The sequence below is a fragment of the Syngnathus acus genome, chromosome 10 (assembly GCF_901709675.1).
Source record: "Syngnathus acus chromosome 10, fSynAcu1.2, whole genome shotgun sequence".
Classification (NCBI taxonomy): Eukaryota; Metazoa; Chordata; class Actinopteri; order Syngnathiformes; family Syngnathidae; genus Syngnathus; species Syngnathus acus.
Window position 1 is genome coordinate 18,716,733 of NC_051095.1, and position 12,199 is coordinate 18,728,931.

General features: G+C 42.2%; 1 protein-coding gene across 2 annotated transcripts; it reads right to left on the reverse strand.

The window, feature by feature from the left end:
* Nucleotides 1–498: 498 nt before the first annotated feature.
* pitx2 (paired-like homeodomain 2) lies at nt 499–9,172 on the reverse strand. Of its 2 annotated transcripts, XM_037261772.1 has the most exons (4): nt 8,922–9,172; nt 7,175–7,246; nt 4,227–4,426; nt 499–1,685 (listed from the first exon to the last, which is right to left on the reverse strand). In XM_037261772.1, exons 2-4 carry the CDS (start codon nt 7,218–7,220, stop codon nt 1,137–1,139), a joined length of 795 nt encoding a protein of 264 aa, XP_037117667.1. In that variant the 5' UTR covers nt 7,221–7,246; nt 8,922–9,172; the 3' UTR covers nt 499–1,136. The 2 variants fall into 2 exon arrangements, with proteins under 2 accessions (XP_037117667.1, XP_037117666.1); XM_037261771.1 differs by lacking the exons at nt 7,175–7,246; nt 8,922–9,172 and adding an exon at nt 4,575–4,977.
* Nucleotides 9,173–12,199: the final 3,027 nt, after the last annotated feature.

A 12,199-nucleotide genomic window follows, 5' to 3' on the forward strand; every position in this document is an offset into this window, starting at 1 on the left:
TCGAGGGGGTAGGGTGGAAAAGAACAGAAAAGATATTGTCTTCGGTTCTTTTCCTCCGCTGGGGTGTCCCTCCCCGGAGCATGTAGCAGCATGTATCCGAGGGAAGGTGCCTCCTCCCCGGCCTACCTAGTCAGATACTCCCTGCCCAAACCTGCAAATGCAAATGTTCTCTTTGTCCCCTTGCATACCTATACTAGCAAATAAAGGTATTATATTTTGCATGATCATCCACTTGACCCCCCCCCCCCCCCCCCCCCCACACACACACACACACACTATAATGAACCCCCGCTACTGTTGTGTGGTCTCAGCTTCCTGATTCCGGGTCAGACAGACGTATTCAGCATCGTAATCTGTCGCTCGCATGTGTACTGGCACAGTCCAATTGTTGCCCGCTCAGCTCTCTTTTGATTAGTCGCACTTGTGGAGTAGGCAATTAAGTCGCACTTTACACACCTAACAGACGAGAAAAATATATGATTCAATAACAAGCAAGGATGGCTTTGAACAATATATTTACTTCCATTAAATAAAACACATTTTTTTTGTGGGGATGTTGTTGTGGTGGGGTGGGAGGGTCCGTACCAAATATTTTACAGAAACATTTGAATGCGTCATTTCTTCTTTCTCTAGGATTGCTAGTCTAAAATCAATTTTCACACAGACATTAATAATGATAATAATTATTATTATATTATGTTAGAAACACACCACTGCTGGTGCGTTTTAATATTTACATTCCCCACTTTTTTTTTAAACTGTTTGCAAGCAAAACGTTACCCTACGACGCATGCGTTAATAAATGGAATCCCAGCTTTGGAGATGTTTGGATATATACACAACTTTTCAGACAACAAATTGGGGAGTAATACTTAAACAAAAAACAAAAAACATTTTCAGTGGTTCTGTTTTAGTGCCCTTTCTGGGAGAGAAAAAAAATCAGAATACAATAATAATAGTAGTCTGTTGCGTCTGTGGATGAAAAGCGACCACGAATGGCATTTTTGCATTATACTGTACATCCCCTTTGGGAAAATCGATGCTCAAAGTGGTGATTTTTTTTTTTTTTTTTTTTCTCGAGGGTGGGCGTGTGCGTCGGGGTGGGGGTGGGCCTGTTTTAGTGGAGTGCGCGCGTCTCACACCGGCCTGTCCACGGCGTACTGGCAAGCGCTCAGGTTCGTGGCGGGGCTCTGCACGCCGGCGTAGCCGAAGCTCGAATGCTGCTTGGCTTTCAGTCTCAGGCTGGCCAGGCTGGAGTTGCAAGTGTCCCTGTAGACATAGGGCGGTGTAGGTGGCGCGTAGGGGCAGGCCGGCGCCGCCACGGCCGAATTAAGCGACGGCCCGCTGAGGTTGTTCAGGTTGTTGAGACCGTTGAGGCTGGAGCCCGCCACGGCCGACGGCACCATGCCGGACGTCATGGACGAGATGGAGTTGGGCGGCGAGAACATGGCCTGCGACGACAGCGGGTTGACGTTCATGGAGTTGAAGAAGGGGAAGCTCTTGGTGGACAGCGAGGCTGACGTCAAGCCCTTGGCGGCCCAGTTGTTGTACGTGTAGCCCGGGTACATGTCGTCGTAGGGCTGCATGAGTCCATTGAACTGCGGGCCGAAGCCGTTCTTGCACAGCTCGGCCTGCTGGTTTCGCTCCCGCTTTCTCCACTTTGCGCGTCGGTTCTTGAACCAGACCTGAGGGAGAGCAAGAGGAGGAGGAAGAGAAGGAGCCCCGCGCACATGATGTTATTTTTTCCCCCGTCAAAAGCACAACAAACGGACATTTCAACAGGTCAGAAAGTCTTCACCACAATATAATAAAATAACGTTATCCCAATTGATCGAGAAATTAAACTGCAAACCTTTTATTATAGTGTCATTTGACGAACGGGTTAGCCTTCTCAAATTTTATGTTTTGCATGTTTTAGTGCGTAGCAAACTACAAACCACTGTTTATTTGTATGATTTTTAATGATCCACGGTCAAAACACACGCACTACCGTTCAAGGGTTTGGCGCCACCCAGACAAATTTATCTTTTTTGAAAGCATTGTCCGGTTTAAAAAACAAACACATTTATAAAAAATCACATTCACGGTTATTGTGAAATGAATTAATTAGCAAAATCCATGTATTTCTGTGAACTAAATCTTTGAACAATGTTTTGACCAATGATAGAATGTAGCCTTTTTAGTACATAAAACTCATTTGCTTGTGCAAAATGCTTCAAAAATGTTACTTTTATTGTTTGTTTATTTATTTAGTATATTATCGTGGCCCGTATAGTCATAGTTTCAGCACGTAAAACTGCACACGATCACATTGACTTGACAATTGTTTTTTTTAAGTAAATACACGGAGATACAGGAAAAAAACAATTATCCTTATTTGCACATGATGCTTTAACTGAAAACGTATAATTTAAATAATATTCTAATTTAGCAACATCTACAAACACATTTCGAGGTGGCATAATGAACATTTAAGTTTGCGCACTTCCTAATTGCAAAATAACTTGACGAATGTCATGACTCCAAAATTCTTCTTTTACATAAAGACTATATGCAGAGGACAAAACAACAATGTGGTATGATTTACGTCTTCTTTTTTCAATTAAAAAAGTGCGACAAAAAACGTTACGAATTTAAAGAGACACCCGACATATTCACCGACGTAACCAATTGAATAATAGGCTTTTAAAACGGCCCGAGTCACATTTATAGCATGATTGAATCATAGTTTGACATGGCTACACGTCCTGTTATAACGTAAATATTTTAAAGAACTTGTGTTACTACATAGTACTTGATCCGTTTTAATACGGGCGACAAATTGGACTATTTAACGCTTGTACGTGCTATTTGATAATACAATGCCAATATAGTTAACAATTGTCTATAGCCGATTCCGCCGCACATGACGACCAAGCCTGTTGTTTTTTTCCCCGTCTCCTGTCTCGACCCTTATCAGAACACTATCCACTCACAGGCACTCTCACACACTCCTCCGTGACTTGTGTTACACGCTGACTGCCCTCCTCCCCCTTTCAAATTCTCGCGACAGTGTCCCAAAATTTCACACCACACTCGTGGTATCTGTCACTCCTGTCACAAGCAAGGAGCGCTCACCTCTAATTGGACCTAACAGCGAACTACTGCGGCGAATTACTGAGGAGAAAAATAAATAAAAAGAATGTGTGCGTGTCTGTGTGATGGTGGTGTGGGGGTGGAGGGTATTTATCTTTCCATGTAGGGGGTGTAATTATATTAAATATCAATTTAAACTGTGACTAAATTGGGCTCGAGGCAGCGGTGTGTTTAAACAAGTGTGGGTGCATATTTGTTTTTCAGATAATCTGGGCGGAGGACATATTAATACACTATAACACTGCTCGCCCCCCTGCTGTATTACTAAAACGAACGTTTTGCCAAAACTATATTTTAAGACTCAGACAGATTGTTTAGCAGTATTAATGCGATGATTATTTGTGGCGAACACGGGAGAAATGTTATGGACTTTTGGTTTGTCACGATTGTGCTCCGTGAGATAAAGCGAACAAAAGAATCATTTTTGTACAAAATTTAGTTTTACTCTTGATTATAGGTTAGTAATGTGCTCTGGAAAAAAAAAAGCATAATGCATGCATGCACGCACGCACATTTCACGTGCGTGCAGAGCTAAGGAAAACATGTAAATAAAAATGTCAAATTCAGAAGTACTTGTACATTTGACTCCTAATGAAAATCTTTCATTTTGCTCTTTTCCCATTTTACCGAAAATGTATCAGTATGCGTTATGTTCCGTTACTCTGCATAATGTGCACTGAAATGCATTTTTTTTTAAATTATATGTCAAAAACCCTTCATGTGTGTTTGTGTGACACTATTGGACTTACTGAAAAATGTTTGATATTGACATTTATTTGAAAGTAAAACGCATTTCTTCATACCTATACATATTTGTGTCTCATTTTGTACTATTTCCAAAATGTAGTGCGCTTCATCATGCGCAAATCTGAAAGTTTTTTTTTTTTTTGCACGTGCACATGCAAATATGCGTAAATTGCAAAACTCAAAGGATAAAATGACTATAGAAAAATACATTTTAATAATAGAGAAATATATTGTATTCTTATTTGTTTAAAGGTTTGCATGTTTTAAGTGCAATGAACCCCATGGACTGTAATGTTGTTGTTTTTTTTGACGGAGAGAAAGATATTTGTCCCACATGTACTCACCCGAACCCTGGCCTCAGTCAGGTTTGTCCACACGGCTATCTCCTCACGGGTGCTCATGTCCGGGTATCGGTTACGCTGGAAGGTGGCTTCCAGCTCCTGCAGCTGCTGGCTGGTGAAGTGAGTCCTCTGACGCCGCTGTCTCTTCTTCTTCGACGGGTCGTCCGATGAGTCGTCGTTCTTGCTCTGGCTTTTCTCTTTCTCTGTACAAAAATGGGGGAAAATCAAAACCATACAAGAATAGTTTCACTATGTCATTTGCATAAAAGCCAACAATTAATCCCTCATTTACATATGTCAAACTCCGCTTCTACTATCTACCCTCCCTTCCCTCCGCCTGTCTTGTCTTACCCACAGCTTCAGGGCTGGACGTGTCCGACACCGTATGCGCGTCGATACGGTGCTTGCCGCCGTCCACGGCTCGAACCAGCGGCTGCAAACCGGTCGCCATGGCAGAGGCGAGTTTAGTCCCGGTAAATGTGTGGTGCGGGTGGTGGTCCAAATTTAAAGGATCCCTCATAGAGTTCATCAGTCGCTCCAGAAAAAAAAGGCAAAAAAAAAAAAAGGCAAAAAAAACCAAGTCTTATAAATCCCACTCCGGGTAGCGAGGGTCTCCACTATATCTTTTTAAAGCCCACCAAGAAAATGTGCTCAAACGCCGGGTTGCTTTTTAGAGCGGGCCACCGTGAGGCGCTGCCATCCTAACGTCGGCAGCGGGCAGCGGCTGACTAGTGGAGTGACAAGGACAGGTAGATGATATTGGAATACGACGCTCGAAGTAGCCCCCCCCCTCCCTCAGCGCTCTCATTGCTCGCTCTCTCTCTCTCTCTCTCTCTCTCTCTCTCTCTCTCTCTCTCTCTCTCTCTCTCTCTCTCTCTCTCTCCCCTGACGTCACCCTCTTTCGCCCTGCCCACTCGCTACCTTGACAGGCGCGTGCATGTGGCGTCGGAAAGAAATGGGCCCCCAGCTGCCCAAGACCAAAACAAACAACCCCAAAAGAAAACAATGGGTAAAAAAGTTTTAAAGACATGCATGGTATTACCACGAGTGACTTTCTCAGGACCCAAACTCCCTTTAACAAAGACGCAAAAAACTTTCCCTGCCTTTGAAACTACACCCTCGAATATATGACAAGCGCAACCATTGGGTCCAAACGATCCCGAGAGGTCCAAAGGGAGTTCGGTGGAAACAGAACCATACTCATGTTAAGAAGCCGACTTGGCCAAGACGCAACAAAATTGATGGCTTGCGCTCACGCGCGTAAAAAAGAGGCGGCGGTTTGGGCCGTTGCTGGCGATGGAACCACGCAGCCGGGTTCAGGCTGCGAGGCAGAAAACTAAGCCAAAACAAGATTCTCTATACCGCCGATTGAATTATGTCGATGGGAGCAACTAAGTCTCGTCGGTTTACGTACTGATTCTTGCTGGAATCTGCATGTACCAACATTGGAAATTGTCTTCATTTGTAATAATGCTGAGATATTTCAAGCATTTTTATGTTACTGAACCGCTTGATAAAATGAAACATAAATTGGTACAATATTTTCCCGACTTCTGATTTAGTTGCCATCCCTGCGCAGCAATCGTCCAAATGGGGTCATTATACATTATAGTTTCACAGTCACAAAGGAAGCCATTAAAAATGTATATAAATAAATAAAAAAATAATAAAAAATAAAATTTTGGCCACCCACCCTTGTCCAAAATGTAAAGACGTGTATTATGTCATATTTTAATCCATGCAAATTAAATTTCCATATACGATTTAGTCCATTCTTCCGTCAATGTGCGGCCTTGTCCTGACGAGTCATCCAATTAAGATGCATGCTAAAGCGACTCTATAATTAATCGTCCAAATAGTACTATTAGTCTTTTTCAGTCTTGTTTTCATATTAAAGTGGATTATGTCTTCATTCGTCGACTCCTCATCTTCGCTCTCCCCGTCATACATGGGCCATTAATTAACAATTCCGTCAATATAGCAAGAAGGTGATGGGGGGCGACGACAAGCCTTTTTAGGCGGGATTACGGACACATCACATTCATCCATTAGCGTATTCCTGCTCACGAATGGCTTTCATTATACATGTGCTTTTTCCCCAGAGTGGAGAGCGCAACGAGAGTCGCATACATTACACGCACTCTTTTGGATGCGCACACACTGCTCGTCACGTTCTATTAGTCCTAATCAATCGTCATTAACAATAAGCGTGACACACACACCCGGGTCAAATACCAAAAAGTTACATATTCATACATTGGAATGAGTTAAAATTATTAGTTTTAGTGACGATCAATCGTGTCAATTTGACATTATTGATAATTTGATTTTGTTTTAATTTCATGCATTTATTATGGGAGCGATTCAAATCGTGTGATTATGATGTTAAAATAGACGACCGTTATTTCACTTTATCCGTTCATCCATTCCCACGTTGAAAAATAACCAGTCACACTCATAATTTAGTGCTCATTTCACATGGCCGTTTAAAGCGCTCGCTGACGGCGTTGCAGATCCGCAAGCAGCCACAAGGTGACGCTATGAGACAATGAATAGCCAGGAGGTAAACGCTGCAAGTATGAACAGTCTTTCATCCGTGAAATCAGGCGCGAAATTATACTGCGTTATTGAACAATATTTTACATCATACATATTTTTGTTAAAAAAAAAAGAAATTTAAACTATAAAGCAACGAAAGCAAACGTATAGACTTTGATATTTACTGGGGAAAATGTATTTATATATTATGTTTCTTTATTTTATTTTTGTTTGATTTTGATTTGGTGAGTTTTGTATTTAACATTGCATTTATTCAACACATTTGAGTAAATGATGCATCTCCCAAAAATGACAAAATATATATATTTTTTTATTGTCCTATTCCAACAAACTGTTGTGATTTTTGTGTGATCCGCGGGAAAAAAAATGTTGCACGTGCATTCATGTTTTACCTATTTGTGCGCAGGTGGTGGCCAGTTTGCGGCAATGGGACTCCATGGTGACAAAGGAAACCTCTTCTGGGCCTGGGAAAAATCGAAAAATGATTTTAATGCATATGTTGAATTGATTTTTAGTTCATGATGTCATGTTATGCGAAATTCATTGAAATCGGTGTATGTTAAAAATTTAAATCAATTTCAACATAGGCAGCATTATTATCGCACACCCGGGGGCAACATTTTCTTTTTCATGTCACGTTTTTCCTCAGTGTTTTCACGTATTTCAATCACAGGCAAAAAGGTGTTATTTACTCGTCCTGTGTACAGTATGTTGCGCGTGAGCGTGATGTGGCCCCGCTAAAATCTCCCGGATTAAGGTTCTGATTAAGGTATTGAGATGTCAGTCTGTGGGCGTATGAGCATATTACAAAATTCATTATAGGACGCCAACACAGATGGGCTTTTATTAGAATGTTTGCTTATGATAATACAAATTTGCATGTCAGCGGCCGCCATTTTCTCTTCATCCTGCTGTTAGTCGCCTCCGAGATGCAAATAAATATGACAGAACTTTTTACATGTTTTCATAGAGTCTGATCGTAACTTCTTATTTTGACCACTTTATTGGACTATTTGTCCCATCCCCTTCCACTCATATTGTCCCAACCTCCTATTTCACATTAATAACAAACGGAAGAAACGACATTGTTAATACCTAAGAAATATGAATAATTTCAAATAATAATAAAAATTCTTACGAGATCAATTAGTAAATAGATGTTGGTCGCGTATTGTCATATTATTAACAACGATATTAAATAGCAATTCATACACCCATCTGTCGTTTCTAATTTGACGTGCGGGTAGTGAGGGGAGGGGGTCGTGGCACCTGGCCCGGTGTAGACAGAAAACAAGCCTTAGCGCACGCGAGACCCTGAACGCATCATGTATATATTTTTTAGATATGTTTTTTTAAAGTATGCGTTCGTATTATTTCGATTATCAATATACTTCACAAATTGATTTATTTTCGTGTTCTTTTTTTAGAGAGTGACTAGGCTTGCGTTGATAGTTACTCGAGCACAGTATGTATTTAATTCGTATTTCTTTTTTTAAAACACATTTCTCATTTACTTATTTATTTTAGATTTATTTTACATCATCATTAGACCAACTTTGCGTTCCTCACTTCTTATTTTAAAGCCGAACGTTTATTTATTTTATTTATTTCGACTGACACCGAATTAATTCTCCATGAACGCAATCGCTTTTGAATTTAATTGCATTATAATCATCACTTAATAGAAACGTTTCACCTCATCAGGTCTTTTATGTCAAAGTGACACCCCCGAATTCCTGCTTTGTGGCAATTAACTCGGTTAATTTAGAGTACTCATAATCCATCATTCTAACTAGACATCCTGATCAAAATAATATAAAACTAACTTTAACTTCTAACAGTATCTCATCATTATCATTCAAAGCGAACCTGGTTACTTTATTTAATCATTTTCCACCATCATCGCACTTGCAATTGGCTCCAATAGACACATTCGATTTCTATTTCCTAAACTCATTTTTTGGATAAATATGTATTCCCCCTTGATAACATACACATTACTATTATTGTCACTATTTAAGGCAAATACTCATTATGGCATGTTTACAGTATGCGCATTTCTTATTACCAAATGACCCAGATATTCACTCATTTTACTCAGGTTGAAAAAAGAAAGAACGGAAATGGGTATTCCCTTACCACGCGTAGACGTCTCTCGTAACGTGCGCGATGAGATAAATTCCACCCGGCAAACAGACACATACAGGCGCGCAACTTGAACGTCCTGGCTGTCGCCGTCGATTTGTTTTCTTATCCCCAAAATAAAATAAATAAAAATGTTAACTTCATTCCCCCCCAAAAAAAAGCGTTAGGAGCAAGTCCACGCACTCTTTCCGCTGCTCTTCTTCTCCTCTTCTGCGCGTCTAAACTTTTTTTCCGCTCTGAAAGACGTCTTCTCCCTCCACCCCCGCCCCCCTTCCTCTTTGCCTGCGTGCGTGCGCGCACGCGTGCCTGGAAAAGGAGTGTGCTCGTGCACGCCATGGACGGGGCGGCCCAAGGAGAGCCTGAATAACGACTAAATCAGTCCCACTGCAATTAAATTCCACCCATTAGTAGCCCATTTTCCCCACTCATATTAACACGTGGAATCAGTTGGTCGTACAACACGCACGATTTCTCCAATCTTCTCTTATATTCGTATATTAAACCTGGCGTGCAACAGACTGGACTTGCACCCACGCTCCCCTTCTAATCCCCTTTTTACATTTTTAGTCATACTCCCTATTAAAATAGTAATTAACGCCTACATGCACGTGGGAATTGCACGCACGCACGGACGCACGCACGCATTGACGCACGCACGCTCTCATTCTCCCTCACGCACACGCACACACACACGCACACACACACACACACACACACACGCACACACACACACACACACACACACACACACACACACACACACACACACACACACACACACACACACACACACACACACACACACACACACACAGTTTTTGTATGATATTTGGAAAGCAAACATATTATTTAATTGCCCAGTAAAGGTCGCCCCTCTCTGTTGTGATACGTGCGCATGCGTCGCCTTGCCATGCCAATTTGCACGGCAAATAAACTGTAACAACATAAATGCACACTTTGCAACACAATTACAATTTTGAATTAGATAAAGAAAAATAAAATAAACTAGAACCAGGAGACATAATGAGGACTTGAACATTATGCATCGATTTTAGTTTAGCTTACTATATAGTAAGTATAGCATGAGTATTAGACCGGAATACTTTGCGTTTTATTTAGCTTTTTGGTGACCCTTTTTCCACAAAGAATAGGCAGCCTCAACAACGAGTGCTAACAGAAGCTAAGCTCCCAGCCAGGAAAAATGAGACTTCACTGTTTTCTGCACTTTAATGCAATTTGACTGTAATATTTTTGAAAGGGAAGCATAACACTTTTGGGGAATGTGTGTGACTAAACCATCAAATGTGATGAAGGTTATTTAAATATGGAGCCGTAGAATAAAAGCAATGGATTGGTTGAATAATAGCATCATATAATAACCCTTCTAATTTCATGGGGACTTCAACTCATTATGATTCCGCAGCACCTCCACGTGAACATTAACAGTCGAACCTGTATTTTTCCTGGAGCTCCCTGAACTTTGGACTTATTTTGGGGACTTTGATTTGAAATCCTCTTCTGTTCAGGGTGTACCTCGCTACCACCGAAAGACTTCTAGGATAGGCTCCGGCACGCCGTGACTCTCGCGGGGATAAGCGCTTTGAACTCACAACCTCCGCACTGAGGTAACCATTGCACCAACGTGAATTCACTATTTTGCCCTTGGTCTTCAATCACTCTGAATCTTATTCAGAAAAATAGTCATTTGAATTTACTATCATAAATATGTACATCAGGTGCACATGATTAAAATGTGGTAGATTGGCATAATATAAAAAAACAAATTAAAAACCACATCCCCATCCCCGGACGGCTAACTTTTGCATTCGCCGTGTCATGAAGCCCCTCCCATTCACGCCCCCCACACCCCATCTCCCGGCCTTTTAAGATTATTCCCGGGCCAAATTTTGGTCCCAGTACGTGCTTGTGGCTACACACATTTTTCTGAGTTCTTTTTTTTTCTAGTCATGTTTTTCTAAAATTGACTTGTTATCAAATGTGAGGTTCGGTAGCGGTTGGTGGGTGCCTTGCTTAAAAGAACCTTTACAGCAATTCAGTAAGCAGACGTGCATATCGCAAACATTTTACATGTTGTTCACAGCAGGACTTGACCTGTGACCCTTTGCTTCCAAAGCCTCACAACTAGCGCACTAGGATCGCACATACGCGTTTGCACACACGTACATGTACACGCACGCGCACACGCACACGCAGCAGTTGTGTAGATGCATGCACGCACACACACACACACAGGGTGGTGATATTCTTATGTTGTTCCTATAGAAGAAGGCGGCAGCAAAGGCTAGCTGTCAAGAGTATGGGGATTCTCACGCACACAAAGGTGCAAAGCGCCTCCAGTTCAGAGGAGGCCCGCCGGCGGCTGCCAAATCTTCCGCCTCAGGGGCTGCAGCAGGGGAAAGAGAGAGAGGGGGGGGGGGGGGGGGGGTAAGCGGCGCCTCGCTACCGCTTTTCATTTTGAGCGCCTTATCGATCGTCTGTTGTCATCCGCGGCGACGGCGAAGGACACTTGAAAGCGCCGCTGATGTGAGAACGGAGCGGGGGTGACCTGCTCCCCGCCGGCGACCTCTCCTGACTTTTAACGAGAGCCCGGGCCGGTTGAAGGTGTCGACTTTTAAAAACATGCTTTCATGTTTCTTGGCTGTCGGTGGCGCTACGGTATCGAGCAGCAGCAAGATGGAAGGGGAGACTTCAATGGTTTATATCTATTGTTCAAGGTGGCAGTTATCATTAAAAGGTGGAGAGAGCAGTGGTCACATTCATTACATGAAAATATGTTTTTTGTGTGTGGCCTTTTATTGACTGAATTTTTTTCTCAACTTCTGAGTTATCTCTATTGTGCAAGGTGACGCTTATTCTGGATAACGTGGTCACATTCATTTAAATGATGGCCACTGCTTTCCCACCCCCAACCAGAGCGATTGATAGCGCTCAACACAGCGTTAAGCTCCACTGGTACCACCTCTGCCTTAATTTAGGCCGGGAAAAATCCCAATGGCAATTTTTTACTGCATAACTGAGAGGCGACTTGCTCAAGTGCAGTCGTAACGGCGCAATGTAAGTAGGTATTGGACACTCCATATTTTCTTCCTCTATTACCTCCTGTAGCTGTAAAGTCCACATGTCCGCATAGTGTACATACTTCTAGCCAAATCACATCGCTTGTTGTGATATTAATCCCTGTGTCCCCTCCGTAGAGCTTTGAAGGCAGCCGATTGTTTGACACCACGGCACCAGGAATCCATTACGCTCTG

Coding starts and splice junctions, on each gene's coding strand:
- pitx2 (XM_037261771.1), bottom strand. CDS start 4,752: ATGAACTCTATGAGGGATCCTTTAAATTTGGACCACCACCCGCACCAC. Junction 4,427..4,574: donor GTCCAGCCCTGAAGCTGTGG/GTAAGACAAGAC, acceptor ATTTTTGTACAG/AGAAAGAGAAAAGCCAGAGC. Junction 1,686..4,226: donor TGACTGAGGCCAGGGTTCGG/GTGAGTACATGT, acceptor GCTCTCCCTCAG/GTCTGGTTCAAGAACCGACG.